This window comes from Fusarium proliferatum (assembly GCF_900067095.1).
Source record: "Fusarium proliferatum ET1 genome assembly, contig: FPRO_scaffold010, whole genome shotgun sequence".
NCBI lineage: Eukaryota > Fungi > Ascomycota > Sordariomycetes > Hypocreales > Nectriaceae > Fusarium > Fusarium proliferatum.
Genome location: NW_022194799.1, coordinates 1,896,393 through 1,909,756, shown reverse-complemented (window position 1 = coordinate 1,909,756; position 13,364 = coordinate 1,896,393). Strand labels below are relative to the sequence as shown.

The 13,364-nt window shown below is 49.9% G+C and overlaps 6 protein-coding genes across 6 annotated transcripts; 3 read left to right on the top strand and 3 right to left on the bottom strand.

Annotated features, from left to right (window-relative positions):
* Positions 1-400: 400 nt before the first annotated feature.
* Positions 401-1,717, top strand: FPRO_12106 (uncharacterized protein; the record flags this gene model as incomplete). The annotated part of the gene is made up of 1 exon (XM_031221652.1): positions 401-1,717. One exon carries the CDS (start codon positions 401-403, stop codon positions 1,715-1,717), a length of 1,317 nt encoding a protein of 438 aa, XP_031087190.1.
* A 165-nt stretch (positions 1,718-1,882) lies between these two features.
* On the bottom strand, positions 1,883-4,347 carry FPRO_12105 (uncharacterized protein; the record flags this gene model as incomplete). Its single annotated transcript, XM_031221651.1, has 3 exons — positions 1,883-3,879; positions 3,928-4,244; positions 4,289-4,347. 3 exons carry the CDS (start codon positions 4,345-4,347, stop codon positions 1,883-1,885), a joined length of 2,373 nt encoding a protein of 790 aa, XP_031087189.1.
* Positions 4,348-5,238: 891 nt separating this feature from the next.
* FPRO_12104 (putative ascus development protein 3) lies at positions 5,239-6,988 on the bottom strand (the record flags this gene model as incomplete). Its single annotated transcript, XM_031221650.1, has 6 exons — positions 5,239-5,600; positions 5,652-5,745; positions 5,795-6,221; positions 6,270-6,413; positions 6,460-6,840; positions 6,891-6,988. 6 exons carry the CDS (start codon positions 6,986-6,988, stop codon positions 5,239-5,241), a joined length of 1,506 nt encoding a protein of 501 aa, XP_031087188.1.
* A 395-nt stretch (positions 6,989-7,383) lies between these two features.
* On the top strand, positions 7,384-8,241 carry FPRO_12103 (uncharacterized protein; the record flags this gene model as incomplete). The annotated part of the gene is made up of 1 exon (XM_031221649.1): positions 7,384-8,241. One exon carries the CDS (start codon positions 7,384-7,386, stop codon positions 8,239-8,241), a length of 858 nt encoding a protein of 285 aa, XP_031087187.1.
* A 107-nt stretch (positions 8,242-8,348) lies between these two features.
* Positions 8,349-10,749, bottom strand: FPRO_12102 (putative trichothecene C-8 hydroxylase; the record flags this gene model as incomplete). The annotated part of the gene is made up of 3 exons (XM_031221648.1): positions 8,349-9,553; positions 9,604-9,750; positions 9,798-10,749. 3 exons carry the CDS (start codon positions 10,747-10,749, stop codon positions 8,349-8,351), a joined length of 2,304 nt encoding a protein of 767 aa, XP_031087186.1.
* Positions 10,750-11,245: 496 nt separating this feature from the next.
* On the top strand, positions 11,246-13,213 carry FPRO_12101 (uncharacterized protein; the record flags this gene model as incomplete). The annotated part of the gene is made up of 2 exons (XM_031221646.1): positions 11,246-11,353; positions 11,399-13,213. The coding sequence occupies 2 exons, from the start codon at positions 11,246-11,248 to the stop codon at positions 13,211-13,213; spliced, it is 1,923 nt and encodes a 640-aa protein (XP_031087185.1).
* Positions 13,214-13,364: the final 151 nt, after the last annotated feature.

Genomic DNA, 13,364 nt, shown 5'->3' with positions numbered 1-13,364 from the left:
AAGCCATTTCCAGTTAACGGAACCACCGCCCCCCGCAACCCGACCCCGGCCGTTCCGCCACCCACCTCCGCTTAAGGCGGCATCTCCACCACGCGGAACTAAGAAGTGCTTTGACAACTGAACCAAGCTCGATCCTTCAACGAAAATGATCATGCGGATGAAATTCTGGATGACACGGCGGTTCCTTCGAGAAACTCATCCCATGTCCATGGTTCTACCCCAGCTTCTGTGCTGATCCCAAGTGCGGAGAAAATCTGGGGAAGCATGCAGCGGAATTATCGCCGACTCCAGACCAGGATATCGTGATGGACTATTTAAAGAAGAGTGGATAATGGTCAAAGTCTCTTTCCCATCAGCAGATCAACTTCAACTCCTCATTCTTCTGCCTCTGCACTTCGAAATGGCGAATCTTAAATCCCTCATCTTCCTGGCTGCCGTTTCAGCGGTACGCGCTACTATCAGCCCTGGTAGTCTCGTCACCATCTCTACTGCTGTCGATGCTACCAGTGGCGCTGCTTGGTGGGATCCTCTGGATGAATACGGCGGCTATGATTGGCTTGCATATCTGAGGAATCCGCCTGGTGGTGCTGTTGCTGATAATAATGTCATGGTTGCGCGTCGCTCTATCTCAGATGGCACTGTCTCTCGCGACTGTGTCAGAGACTCAGACGGAGAGTGTGCTGTCTTTGCAGATGATCTTGGACACAACACTCCCAGTATCAGCGTTGATGGCGATGGTTATGTCCATGTTTTCACGAGCATGCACAACGAGCCATGGAAGTACTTCCGCTCGTCTCAGCCATACAGCAGCACTCTCGTCAACGCCAGCTCTGATATGCCCGATCAGAGTGTCCTCATCACATACCCTGTTATCAAGCGTGATGCCGATGGAAACTTATGGCTGATCGTCCGAGGACAAGCATCTGGTGATGGCTCTGCACGAGGAGGTTACTTCTACAAGTACACGACGAGCAGCAAGACGTGGGCCCGTGTCAGCCTCTGGGCGTATAACAAAGGGTACTCTGTGTATCCTGATGACATTGCCTTTTCATCTGATGGAGATGTTCATGTTCAGTGGGAATGGAGCAAGTATCCCGCGTCTGCTGTGCGCCACCAGGGAAGCTATGTCCGGTATCGCCCATCCACCAACTCCTTCTCCTCCGCCTCTGGATCTACCGTTTCGACACCCATCACCCAAAACACCGCGGATATCGTGTATCAGCCTCTGACTTCAGGCGAGACCTACAGCGGCGACATCAACGCTTCACCTGGCCCAGCCTTCCAAAGCGCAAAGATGGCACTATACGAGCGCCCCACTGGTACCGTTCACATCCAGAGTGCCTATCGCTTCAAGACCTCGACTAGCGGAACATGGCAAGTCCGCCGTGCAACAGCCACATATGGCACATCGAATCCTTGGACGCGTGAGATTCTGTATAGCGACAGTGAGACTAGCGCTGGTATTGGTATCACTCATGACGGAACAACTGCTCGCATCTACTACAGTCGCTCTTCGGCCAGTGCCTTTGTCCTGGAGAATGTTGGTGGGGCTGGCTGGACCAATACTGCTATTGAGCCGGCTGTCGGTAAGAAGGTACAGCGTCTTCAGGCCTTGATGAGGAGTGATGGAACGGATGTTTTGTATCTGGGTTCCCCGACGAATGTCAACTCGACTACCGGAAGCTTGTATCTCTTGACTGTTGGTGGCAGGACTTAGTAGCACGATGACTGTCTAACTTGATAAATTTGAATGTGATTTAGTGGGCGTGGCCATAGTTGGGGTCTGATCTTGCCCCATAGCAGTCAATACGACGTATTCCCATATTTCAAGGGAATTTTCATTCTATGTTACATTTCCTTGTTGGTTAAAAATTGCTAATTATTACTGCCCAGCGTTGTGACCATAGTCTCTATCCTCCGGATACTCAACTGGCATCTCAGGCGTGATATTACTAAAGTCTCCCTGAAAGTTCAGAATGCTATTCGTGAAAGCATCATCTGGCCTCCCCGTAGCGTTGAACTGGGACGTTGACATATCCTCCACGCCGAGCATTGGGGCTGATAAGTATGTCCAGAAGTTTAGCTCATCGGGTGCGACTGCTACATCTGAGAGATCGAAGAGAGGCCACGTATCTTCTGGTATCATTGATGATATAGTGTTGTGGCTCTGTGTGTCGCCAAAGAGCCCTCGCTGAGTGTTTGTTGATGTATCGAAAGTGGTCCAATTGTCACCCGTGGCTTCCGCCCCATATTCGGCTATATGAACTGCTGGTCGATGTTGAGTCTCGGCGTCTATGGGAGGTCCATAAATCTGATCCATTCCTCTGTTTCCACGTTCTAGATTTACCTCTCGAGGACTAGAATCTTGCATGTTTGCATCGCTTCCAACGACCAAGTTTCGCTGCGATACGCCATCAGAATCCTGTCTCCGGAGCTGCTGTATGATAGAACGCCTTCGATCTCGCCGAGACTCTTCTGAGTTGTGGTGTATTGGTAGCCGTTGGCCGCCTCCTGCTGATCGCATCATATCCTTCTCGACAAGGTCGATAGTAGCATCAGCTAATTTGGATAGTGCTTCACGCGCTCGAGCAATTCTTTCCCATCGCACTCCCAGTCTCTCCAGTATACTCTTCCATTGAAACAAACAGCTCTTGAACGAGATCCAATCATCCTTCGCCTTGATTCTCGCCTGAGTATTCTTCCAGACAATAAATACGAGAGTGACTCCGCTCATAAATTGAAAATGTAGGTCTATCCAGGTGAAGTCCATCAGACCCTCGCTGATACGAAGGTATGAGAGCTGAATAAGGTCCTTTGCAGCTTCGTAGCATGACAACGTGTCAGACGTACTGAGGTTTGGACGAGACGGAGACGGTCTGTAGAGGATGAGCAGCGCTGTACGATACCAGTAGCCCCACCAGTTCACGTTGTGACCATCGGAGTCAGTGAGAGTCAGGGCTACTGAGTTCCAGCCTTTCAACCGCTGGGTCATCTCCTTAGTCCACTCAGTAAGGTCAGTGTCCTCTCCGACATGAGCCGCATCGTCACGCCGTACTGCATGGAGCTTATGTACGATCTCGCTTTCGAGTTGTTGAAGTTCAAGCCAGTGCAGTATCTGCGGCCGCTTATTCGGTACTAACGAATGTCTCGGCAGATGAATGTCGACGGTAAAGTCGTCAAAGGTGAAGGGCCGACCAAGAAGGATATTGAGGGTCCGATCAAAACTGTATGTTACCCAGAATAGCCTTCGCTTTGTATCTGCTTCACGTATCCTCTCATCCTCTATGTCGTTACTGGCTGAAGAAATAGCTATTGTGGTCTCTGAGTGATATCCGAGATCAATGCACATGCGCATGCAAAGGCCGGAGATATACCAAACCGGCGCAGACGATGAGTCGAGTATCGAGAGAAGCAATAATAGTAGCAGGCATTGAACCGACTTGACATTCTTTGTCTGCATAATCAGACTGATATCCGCCATGGCATTGGCAGTGAAGCTTTTGGATAAGGTCGTGCTCTCATTATGATCGTTGGACATGAACATGAGAGAGATCGCAAGCACCATGTTAAGCATGAATCGAGTCCACACCTCGCCAGATGCTGGTCGATTTTGGCCATCCCTATCGTTTTGGCGGCTGTAGAATTCCGTCACGGCCTTGTTAAATTCTTGCTGATCGATAATGGGATATTGAACCTGATATTGGCTGAAGAACGTGTCGATAAGACTATTGGCCGTCTCTCGTGACGGCAAGGCGATTCGAGTACTGCTACTAGCTGGTTCCTTTGGTCCGGTTCGAGCTTCTGTTGTTTCAGATGGCGATTCGAAGTTTGGGTAGTTCTGCTGAGCCGACTCAAGGACTGATCGGACCAAGTACATTCCTACGCTTCCGTAAGCTCAAGTAATTTCTGTGAATTGTGTATCCCTACCGCTTGAAGCTCCGATGAAATGCGCATGCCCCTCATCTCCGACGCGAATCAAGTCTTGGGCAGGCTCATCATCTGAGCGCAATGTCGAAGTAGGCGGCGACACCTCCGTTGTCGCCGCATCGTCAACCTCTCGAAGCTGAGACTCCAGTTGCATCAGTTGTGCTTCCAGATCATGGATGTAACTTCGAGGATAGACGTCGCCCGAGCGACCATCCGTGTAATCACATATCGAGCCTGAATTTTGACATGGCTGACAGGCAGGAATCTCTGTTTTGACATCAGTGAAAGGGATCGATGGAAGACGAATCGCAGAGCAGCTCACGTGTATCGCAACGCGCTTTACGTTTGCGACAACGATTACACGCGTTTATTGTCTATATCATTGTAAGTCTCACAAACGTATACAGATGAAGAAGCCATGATTAGGGAGCTTACAAAGTACGGCGGATCCATCATCCGCCAAACACGCCATCATCCTACATAGATTTGGTGTATCCGACGCGACTGCTTCCCTGCAATGTCTCGTCTGGATCACGATCAAAGTCGGAGCCGATCGCTTTGAGTAAAAATGCGGAGTAAAGTTGGCGTGGAATCCATTCCGCCCTCGCTAACGAGGCAGCTGATCCTTTTCTCCACAAAACTCCTCACATCGATTTTAACATACCCTGAAGTTTTATGTTTAACACCATGAAGCCTACTCTCAGTAAGGATTCGGCTATAATGTGATAACATTGACTTTTGGGAAGCACTTGAGTTAAACTAAATGTGACCTACCATGCTCATGAAGTAGAGTGGAGATAAACAGCAGAAGTCACAAGTAAACGCTGGTTCAAGGATGATCCTTCAATCACTTGCATCAACCACAAGTGATACATCAATAACAAAGCGAAAAAAGCTACACCATGTCACGCGATTAGACACAGTAATAATATTCATATATTTGAATCTACCTCTTCCGCGGGATGAAGAGTTCTAGCACTGGTCTATGATATTTACTTGGATCCATACTTGATTCTGGAGAAAGCATTTGTAGCAAAATGGTGCGCCTGTACTGTTAGCAAAGTTGTTTTCCGATAGCCGATCTCATGTCACCAAACGATCAAGAATTGACCTGTCAGACCCGAAACCAACTGCCACAAGTATGTGTATCAAAGAGGTCATAGTACAGTAAGAGTCTCAATTATTTAACTATGTAGATGATGAAATAATCTTCCATGTGCACCTGAAAGAGTTCTCATATAGTCAAAGTTTCGCCCCAAAGGCATGAGCACGAAGCTATCCTTAGAAGCTTCATCCTGGACACAAGCCGAATCACACAGACTTATCCCTAACCTCAACTCGCTCCTCCTCAGCTCCAAGCATCTGCTTAGGCGTAGCATCCTCCTCAGAATGAACATTGAGGGATCCAAAGTGCGAATCCAGCTCCTCCAGAGTCTTGTTCTTGGTCTCGGGGTAGCAAGCATAGACAAGAATGGCGGCGAAGACGTTGAAAGCCATGAAAATGAAGTAGACGCGAGGTCCGATACGGGAGACAGCAACGGGCCAGACCTGGCCGACGATGATCGAACCGAGAGATGAGCCGGAGGAGGAGATGGCAAGACCCTTGGAGCGGCAGTTGGCGGGGAAGATCTCGGAGGCGTAGATCCAAGCGCAGGGTCCGAATCCCATACTGTCTGTGCAATTGTTAGCGTTTTGCGTTCTTGGTGCGTGGTGCAGTGACTTACATCCGACAGTGAAGAAGAAGATGAAGAAAATGTTAACGTAGTTGGCGCTTTGGTTGTTCTGGCCGGGATACGCGGTTTGCAGGGCGCCGTTGATCTGAACCTTTGTTAGCAGACGAATAGCGAACCAAACTATTGTTACTCACCATCAAGCAGAAAGCCATGATGATAGCTCCAATACCAAGAGAATGTCTTCGGCCAAGCTTATCAATGAAGAACATGGCTGCAATAGTGCAGACCACCTGCACAGTTCCGTCGATACCAGAAGCAAGCAGACTCAATTCCTCAGAGGTACCAGCGGCAATGAAGTTGGTGGGGAGGTAGTATCGAATACCGGCGGCACCGCTCATCTGCTGGAGGAATGCAAGAGACCAAGCACGCCAGAGTCGGGACCAGAGTGGCTTCTGCTGAATGAAGACGCGAGCTGAGGTGATGGAGTTCTCCTGATGCCAGAGGATATTGGCGCGGATCTCGTCAAGTTCGGGTTGGATTTCTGTGGCAGAGAGACCTCGGAGCTTGCAGAGGGATTCGCTAGCGGCTTCGACTTGGTCTGTTTCGACGAGCCATCGAGGGCTAATAAGAGTTAGCGGCAAGCGTAAAGGACAACTATGATAGACATACCTCTCAGGAATGAACAAGACACCACCGAGGAAGAGAAGAGCGGGGACAAACTGCATGGCGGTGGAGAGGCGCCATTCAAGATCGATGCCATTACCGTAGTCCCAGAAGGAGTAGCCATAGCCAACCCAGAAAGCCATAGAGATACTGCACCAGTTAGCACTGCACTCGCTTGATGCGATGGTCTACTTACCCAGAGACAATGCCGACCTGGTTAGCAGCAACATAGAGACCACGATGCTTGGCTGGCGAGATCTCACTGAGATACAGCGGAACAGCGGTGGACACAACACCTGTTCCAACACCAGCGATGATTCGTCCGATAACCATCATGGCCAGGTGAACGGCACCAGTCTGGATCGCAGCTCCGACGCAGAGGAGGCAAACACCACCAAAGCCAGCCCATCTTCGACCATACTTGTTGTTAATGGGACCAGCGAGGAGGGCGAAAGAGGCGAATTGGCCAGCGGCGAAGATAGCTGTGATGAGACCCTTCTCGCTAGATGATGGGTGGTCCAGGGCTTTGTTGAAGCCGGGGGAGACGTAGATGGTGCTCAGAATACCGATATCATATCTACAAACTGTTAGTCTTTGGCCAATGCGTGCTGTGAAGTCTTGACATACCCCCAGAAGATGGAACCCATCGAAATGACGAAGATACTAAAGAAGAGCCAGCCGCTCATCTTGCCCTGCGCAGGCACGGCACCCAGCTCGGTGGTCATCTTGATAACAAACAGTCGAAGATAGTAATTGAACAAGTGGTGAGAACTCAAGTGTTCATGCTGTTGAGGTTCCCCGCAAGAAAGTCTGGGGAAGGCATACTTTTTAATCCTTTGTCAAATGGCTCTAAATCTGGGGTAGCGAAGTCGGGTTCTGGATTGAAGCAGGGATTTTCATGGTATGATTCCGCGTTGCGGGGTGCGCTAAAGCTAGAGACGGAGCCTCCGCTTGTTTCTCCTCACTCACGACGGTGGTTCCGTCTGGGGCCTTTGGATGCAACTATTCCGTTTTATGATAAGTTCTAAACGTCGGTTCATAATGGACTGACTATTAGATGCAGGTTCAAGTCTAACGATTTACGAAAATTACCGATCATCACTTGACCCGATTCCCTGCCATGACCGTCAACGGCACCAACGGGGATTCTCCGTCTCTCGGCGAACTTAAGCATATCTCGTCGACTCGCTTAACTCCCAGCCTCAGCATCCATTCCTTCTCTATTCTTACAAACCATGAGTTCAGTCGGAGCTTCCGTCCAAGTCAACACCTGACACTGCAATTCCCGTCCGATCTAGACCCTGTATCGGGACCCCAGAATTTATCAGACCAAGAGCGATGTCTTTCTTTCACACCATTTCACTTGCAGTATGCAGAGGATGAGAGCATTGAGAGCATCTCTCTCATGGCGCGTAATGGCCGCGTTACCGGGCTGTTGGGACTTCCAAGACCGCATGGACCTTTGGTCGCTAAGATTGTTGAGGTCGGTGGCGGATTCCCCTCCGAGATCATAGAACAAGCCGGCCAAGTATTGTGCATAGCTGGCGGAACTGGAATCGCACCATTCATTGCTATGGCGGCGGCCAAAAACTGCAGTAGCAGTACCAATGGCCTGAAGCCTAGTCTCATTTGCAGCATTCGAGGTGATGACTTTGGAATTATTGAGTATCTCTGGAACCATGAGATGCTGTACTCACGAGATTGGAATGTGATTCGAATTTTCGTGACGCTTGGAGAAGAAACTGATGGGATGGCTGCTGGCAAGTCACAGAGCTGGTGGTCTCAGCGCTTCAGGGAGCTCTTACAAGATCAAAACGACAGCGATGTCTTCCGCCTCGGGAGAATGGAGAAACAAGACTTGGAGAGTTTGAGTAAATATACTGATGGCCCAGTGCTCTTTTGCGGAAGCAAGCAATTGGAGTGGCAAGTCAAGATGTGGTTTCTGGGAAAGAAGAATATCCATTGTACAGAGAGATAGAGAAGAATCTTTGTGGTTTTACCTCTGTATATTATTGAGACTGGGCAGATGACTGAGAAGCATAAAAAATAAATTTACTTATAGCACCAATTCCCAGCTACATGTATCTATTCGTACAGTCGGACTTCAAAAATACCACCAAAGGCATTCTCATCGCCATTCAACTCCAGAACCTCAATACCAAGCTCCTTCACCGTCCTACTCTCCTCGAGAACGACCTCACGGCGCGACAGGTGATTCTCATCCTCAACATACAGCTCTCGCTCTCCACTAGAGAGGTCCAACAGACGCCACTTCTTGACACAGAAGGGGATAGTCCTCTCTGGGTGACCTCTCAACACCGACTCAAGCGCATGATCATAGTCTGTATCAAAGTGCACAACAACTTTGTTCACCTTTACAGGGTTATCCCAACCAATCTTGAGAATCTTCCTACCAGATGAGCCGGCACGAGGGACCCAGCAGTTCGTTCTCTTGGTCGGTCGGGGAACGCCATTGCAGATGTTCTCGACCCCCCAAGCCTTCAGAGGTGGATCCAGCGTCAAGGCGAGGTTGTGACCCATTGGCCTTCGAACTGGTGTCCAGCGCTCGAACTCGTCGACTCCGACATCACTAGGCGGGCTTTGAGTACATTCGTGCTCAACAGTCATAAGTGCTGATACACGTGTCTTGCTGGTGCAGAGGGCCACCGAGTCGTTCTGCAGGAAGGACAGGAAGACATATTGAGTCTGAGGGTTCTCGACCTTGAAGTCGATGACAAGATCATTCTGTCCTGGAACCAGGGGAAACTTTGTCTCAGCCAAGATGACCTCGGGCGTGTAGTTGTAGGGCTTCTGAGAACCTCGAAGCTGAACCGTCAATACGGTGTTTTCGACTGACATGGCTGCGATGGAGAAGGTAGGAACAGATCCTTGTGAGAGGGGGAGCATCTGCGCAAGACTTCGAACCAAAACCTTTGGTGGTCCATCAGCTGGAAGTTGTGATAGCTCAAAAGATAATCCCTCAATCTGCGAGGCTGAGCGAACAAGATCTTCGGAGTCGTTTAGCTTGTACCCAGGAATGAATTGACCAAAGCGCATGAGCTCTCGCTGGAAGTTCTTCATGTTACTCTTGACAAGTAATTCCATGGGGTCGACGCTCTGCTTCTTACAAAGAGATGCAGCGATACCCAAAGCGTTGGCGTTGGCTCCGCATGTCGCCATAACCCGGGTAGACGCGAAGGCGACGTGGGATGCCGACATGATGCGGCCTCCGTACATGAGATTTGGAATCTCGGAGCACACCATTGAGGAGAATGGTATTTGGTAAACGCCTGGGACTGTTAGTAAAATGAAAACCTGATCGTATGATGGATGAACTTACCTTTTGAGTGCCACTGAGTGCAGCCGTCGACTTCGGAGAAGACACCATCAGCGGGATGAAGATCAAGAGACCAGCCTCCAAATGACACAGCATCAGAGTGGTAGCGCTGCTCAACAATGTCCTGCTGCACCATGATAGTGGGACCGACTGTAAAGATTAGCTCTGCTCACAGACAATGCATTTGGGGGACTCACTGAACCGTCTGCTCTCCCTCTTCCCCGGAATAGTCCCAACCCACTCAAGCGTCAGATTCTCCGCCTCGGGAAACCTCCCCGAGTTCTTAAAATAGTCCCAAACTCCATACACAACCTTCCAAAGCTCCCACTTGATCTGCTCCGTATCATGGATAGTATCAAGTCTGCCACCATACTCAATCCACCAGAGATTACAGCCCATCTCTTTCGTGCTAAAGCTCTTGAAGCGAGGAATTTCTCCCTCGACGTCTTTCAGAGCGTATGCTGGTGCGACGTACTTGACGGGCTTTCCGGTGTCTTTGGTGTAGAAGTAGATGGAGTGGCCGAGAAGATGGCCGTACTCAGAGGATGGGGCGAAGAGCTCGTTGAATTCATCACGCTTTTCGGCGCCGATTCTGAAGGGGGCACCGGCGAGGAAGGAGAGTGTGCCGTCGCCGGTGCAGTCGATGAATTGTTGAGATTGGATGGTGAACTTGAGAGAGGATTGGGAGTTGAATGCGCTGACGGAGCTGATTCGATCACCGTCCTTGTCGCAGCCAACAAGAGCTGTATTGAGAAACAACTGGATATTTGACTCCAATCTCACTTTCTCCAGAAGAATCGTATCAAGAATCAGAGGATTGCCCTCGGGATTTCGATACAAATTCTCGAGTAAAATCTCATCAACAAGACCGCCCTCTCTCGCATAGCGATTGTTATTGAACATGTGCGACGTAGCTCCAAGGATCCATAATCTGACCTCACTGGAAGCATTGCCTCCGAGAACAGGTCTATCCTGGATGAGAATGACTGACACGCCGTTTCTCGCTGCTGCGATGGCAGCGATAGTACCAGCGAAGCCTCCACCACAGACACAGAGATCTGAGTTCAAGGTGCGGAGCTGAAAGTCGCGGCTTTGTGTTGCTGGCTCGCGACGGAGGACAGGGTCGTGGGATATCCTTGCCGGGGCCATGGTAGCGAAGTCTGAGTGCTAACTAACTTGGCTGGCTAGTGAAGTGTTGTAATTTGCGTTCAAGTCAAGCTAGGATGATGATAATTTGTAGATTACATGCTATGAAATAGCCTCTTTTATTACTTGCATTCCCAAAGCCTGGAGATCACCCCGATGCAGCCGCCTGCAATAAGTCGTTAGCCAATCTTACGAGCTACATCAGCGGAACCGCCGTTAGCTGATTGACTTGCCACTATCACTTTTGCGGTGGTTCCGTTGGACAGTCCACTTTTTCCCCGCAACCTGACTTGAGACTCCCATCGGCATCAAGGAGCCGCCTTTGGTCGGCTGTTCCATGGTCAGCTAAAGCCGTTCAACGGAGGAATCGGTCCTCGTGATATTTTCATGAGCCTGATTGATCGCTTGTTGCTGGAATTGGCACGTCAGGCCTGGACATTGTTAGGCGAGCGCCGACGATTTGGCATCCACTAGTCGGAGCTGCAGAGCCCACGTTACTATGAGCGAGACTGGAGAAGATGTCCAAGGTCGACCAATACGGAATGTGACCTTGCGAGTATCGCAAATATTCTCGGCCTGTACTTTCTGCAAAGCTCGGAAGATCAAGGTACGTGAGTTTCAATGAATTCGGTCCAAGACTCATTCCTCGTAGTGCAACGGCGCAACTCCAGCATGTGGTGGCTGCGTCAAGTTTGGCCGCCAGGCAACATGTTCTCTTTCGACGGAATCACCAAACCGTGGACGAGACTACCCAACCTATCTTCGACAGAAGATTGAAGTCGCCCAACAGCGGCTCAGTCAGCTTAATGCTAGACAGAACAATCTTACTTCGCCGTCAGATACCGAGCGGTCCAAAAGGAATGAATCTGCAGAGACCCATCAACGATCTATCATCGATTCACTCATCGCAGATATCGGAGCACTTCCCATAATAGCATGTTCATACCCCTCAGCCGCTGAAGGGCCGACACTATCTTCACTTGTGCTGGCAACTGCAAGCACCAACCAACTCTCATCAGCCCTGCGATTAACCCAAGCCAGTGATGTTGCACCATGTTTACCCAAAGAGTCAACGGCGTTAAGCCTGGCAAAGCACTATTTTGATCAGGTTTACCCACGAATACCTTTCTTCTCTATCCAGGGCTTCTGGGTGCAGTTCGAGCATGTCTTCTCCGGCGTTGATCCTCCTCGCGAACGCGGACAGGATGGCCCACCACAAGATCCAGCGAGTGTTCTTACGCCTAGTCAAGATGATCTTGATCGCTCGTCAATTAGCCACGGATATAGCTATTTCACTGTTCTGCTGGTGCTGGCTATATCTGCTTCGAGCCTATCACGAAGTGCTGATAGTGTCATATCAACGCAAGCACAGAGACTATTTCGCACAGCATTGACGTTCCGCGAATCGGCAATCTTACCAAACACTATCATAGGTGTCCAGTCGATATTATTCTTGATTCAATTCGCTACTCTCAACCCTTCGTTACTCGACGCATGGTATCTTATCGGTGTCGGTATGCGCATGTGCGTTGACCTTGGACTCCATCAAGATCCACAGCCTCTTGATTCTGTCGCCACAAGCCTCTTGGAAACACGACGCCGTCTTTGGTGGAGTATGTACTCTTTCGATCGGTCCATGAGTTTGGGATGCGGCCGGCCCACTGAGATATCAGACTCCGCTATTAACGTGTCCCTGCCCACGTTCAGAATCGAGACAGCAGCAACAGCTGTCGAGGTTCACGGCTATCTGCAGCGATATCGTGCACTGCAGATACAATCCGAGATATACAATCGCTTGAATAAGTCTCCAGGCTCCGGAACAGGCGACGCGCGATCAATTCATGAACAAATCAGCAAGAAGTTGGGCGACTGGAAAGACTCGAGCTCTCAGCTACCGAACAAGACCCTTATCGAAAGTGAATGGTTGATGGGTCGCATGCTTCTTCTTAGACCCTGCAGGTTGTTACCTCAACGGACGCATGATGAGCTTGGTGAACTATGGCAAGCAGCTGTTGGGTTCATCGCGATATATCGCCGATTGGTCGAGTCTAACTCGATATTCTACGTGCAGATTGCCTGCGAGAAGATTTACTGGACTGGCCTTATGGCTTTCTACAGCTACTGGCACCTAAGAACCAGCATAGCTAGAGATACTAATGCCATGCGGCGTCTGGATGTTTGGATGGTCGTCAAGGATGTCATGTTTATCCTTCGAGCATTAAGTGAGCGATGGGACCAGGGCAAACTTCTATGTGGACGATTCGATGACGTGAGCACTCGTGTCCTGGAGCTGTCTGAAAGCGATATGGGAGATGGCATAGCGGTCGTATTGCCAGTTGAATTACAGAATTTAGAGCAGTATACGAGCTTGACTGTCGTTTGGGCGTCGGGTGACAAAGTGGATCAGAGGTGTGAACATGCGCCGGACACAAACGAGCTGCGGCATTTAGTGTCTGAGATGTTATAATTATAAGGGAATAATAAAATCACCGCTGTTCCTACATGCCCGAGAGCGGTAATGTGCTCATGCGGATGTCCAGAAGCAGTAGTGTGACACTCGGAAGGATCCAATGCGTCAGCGGGCTATCATCAGACATCAAAGTGCATTATCCAAAGTT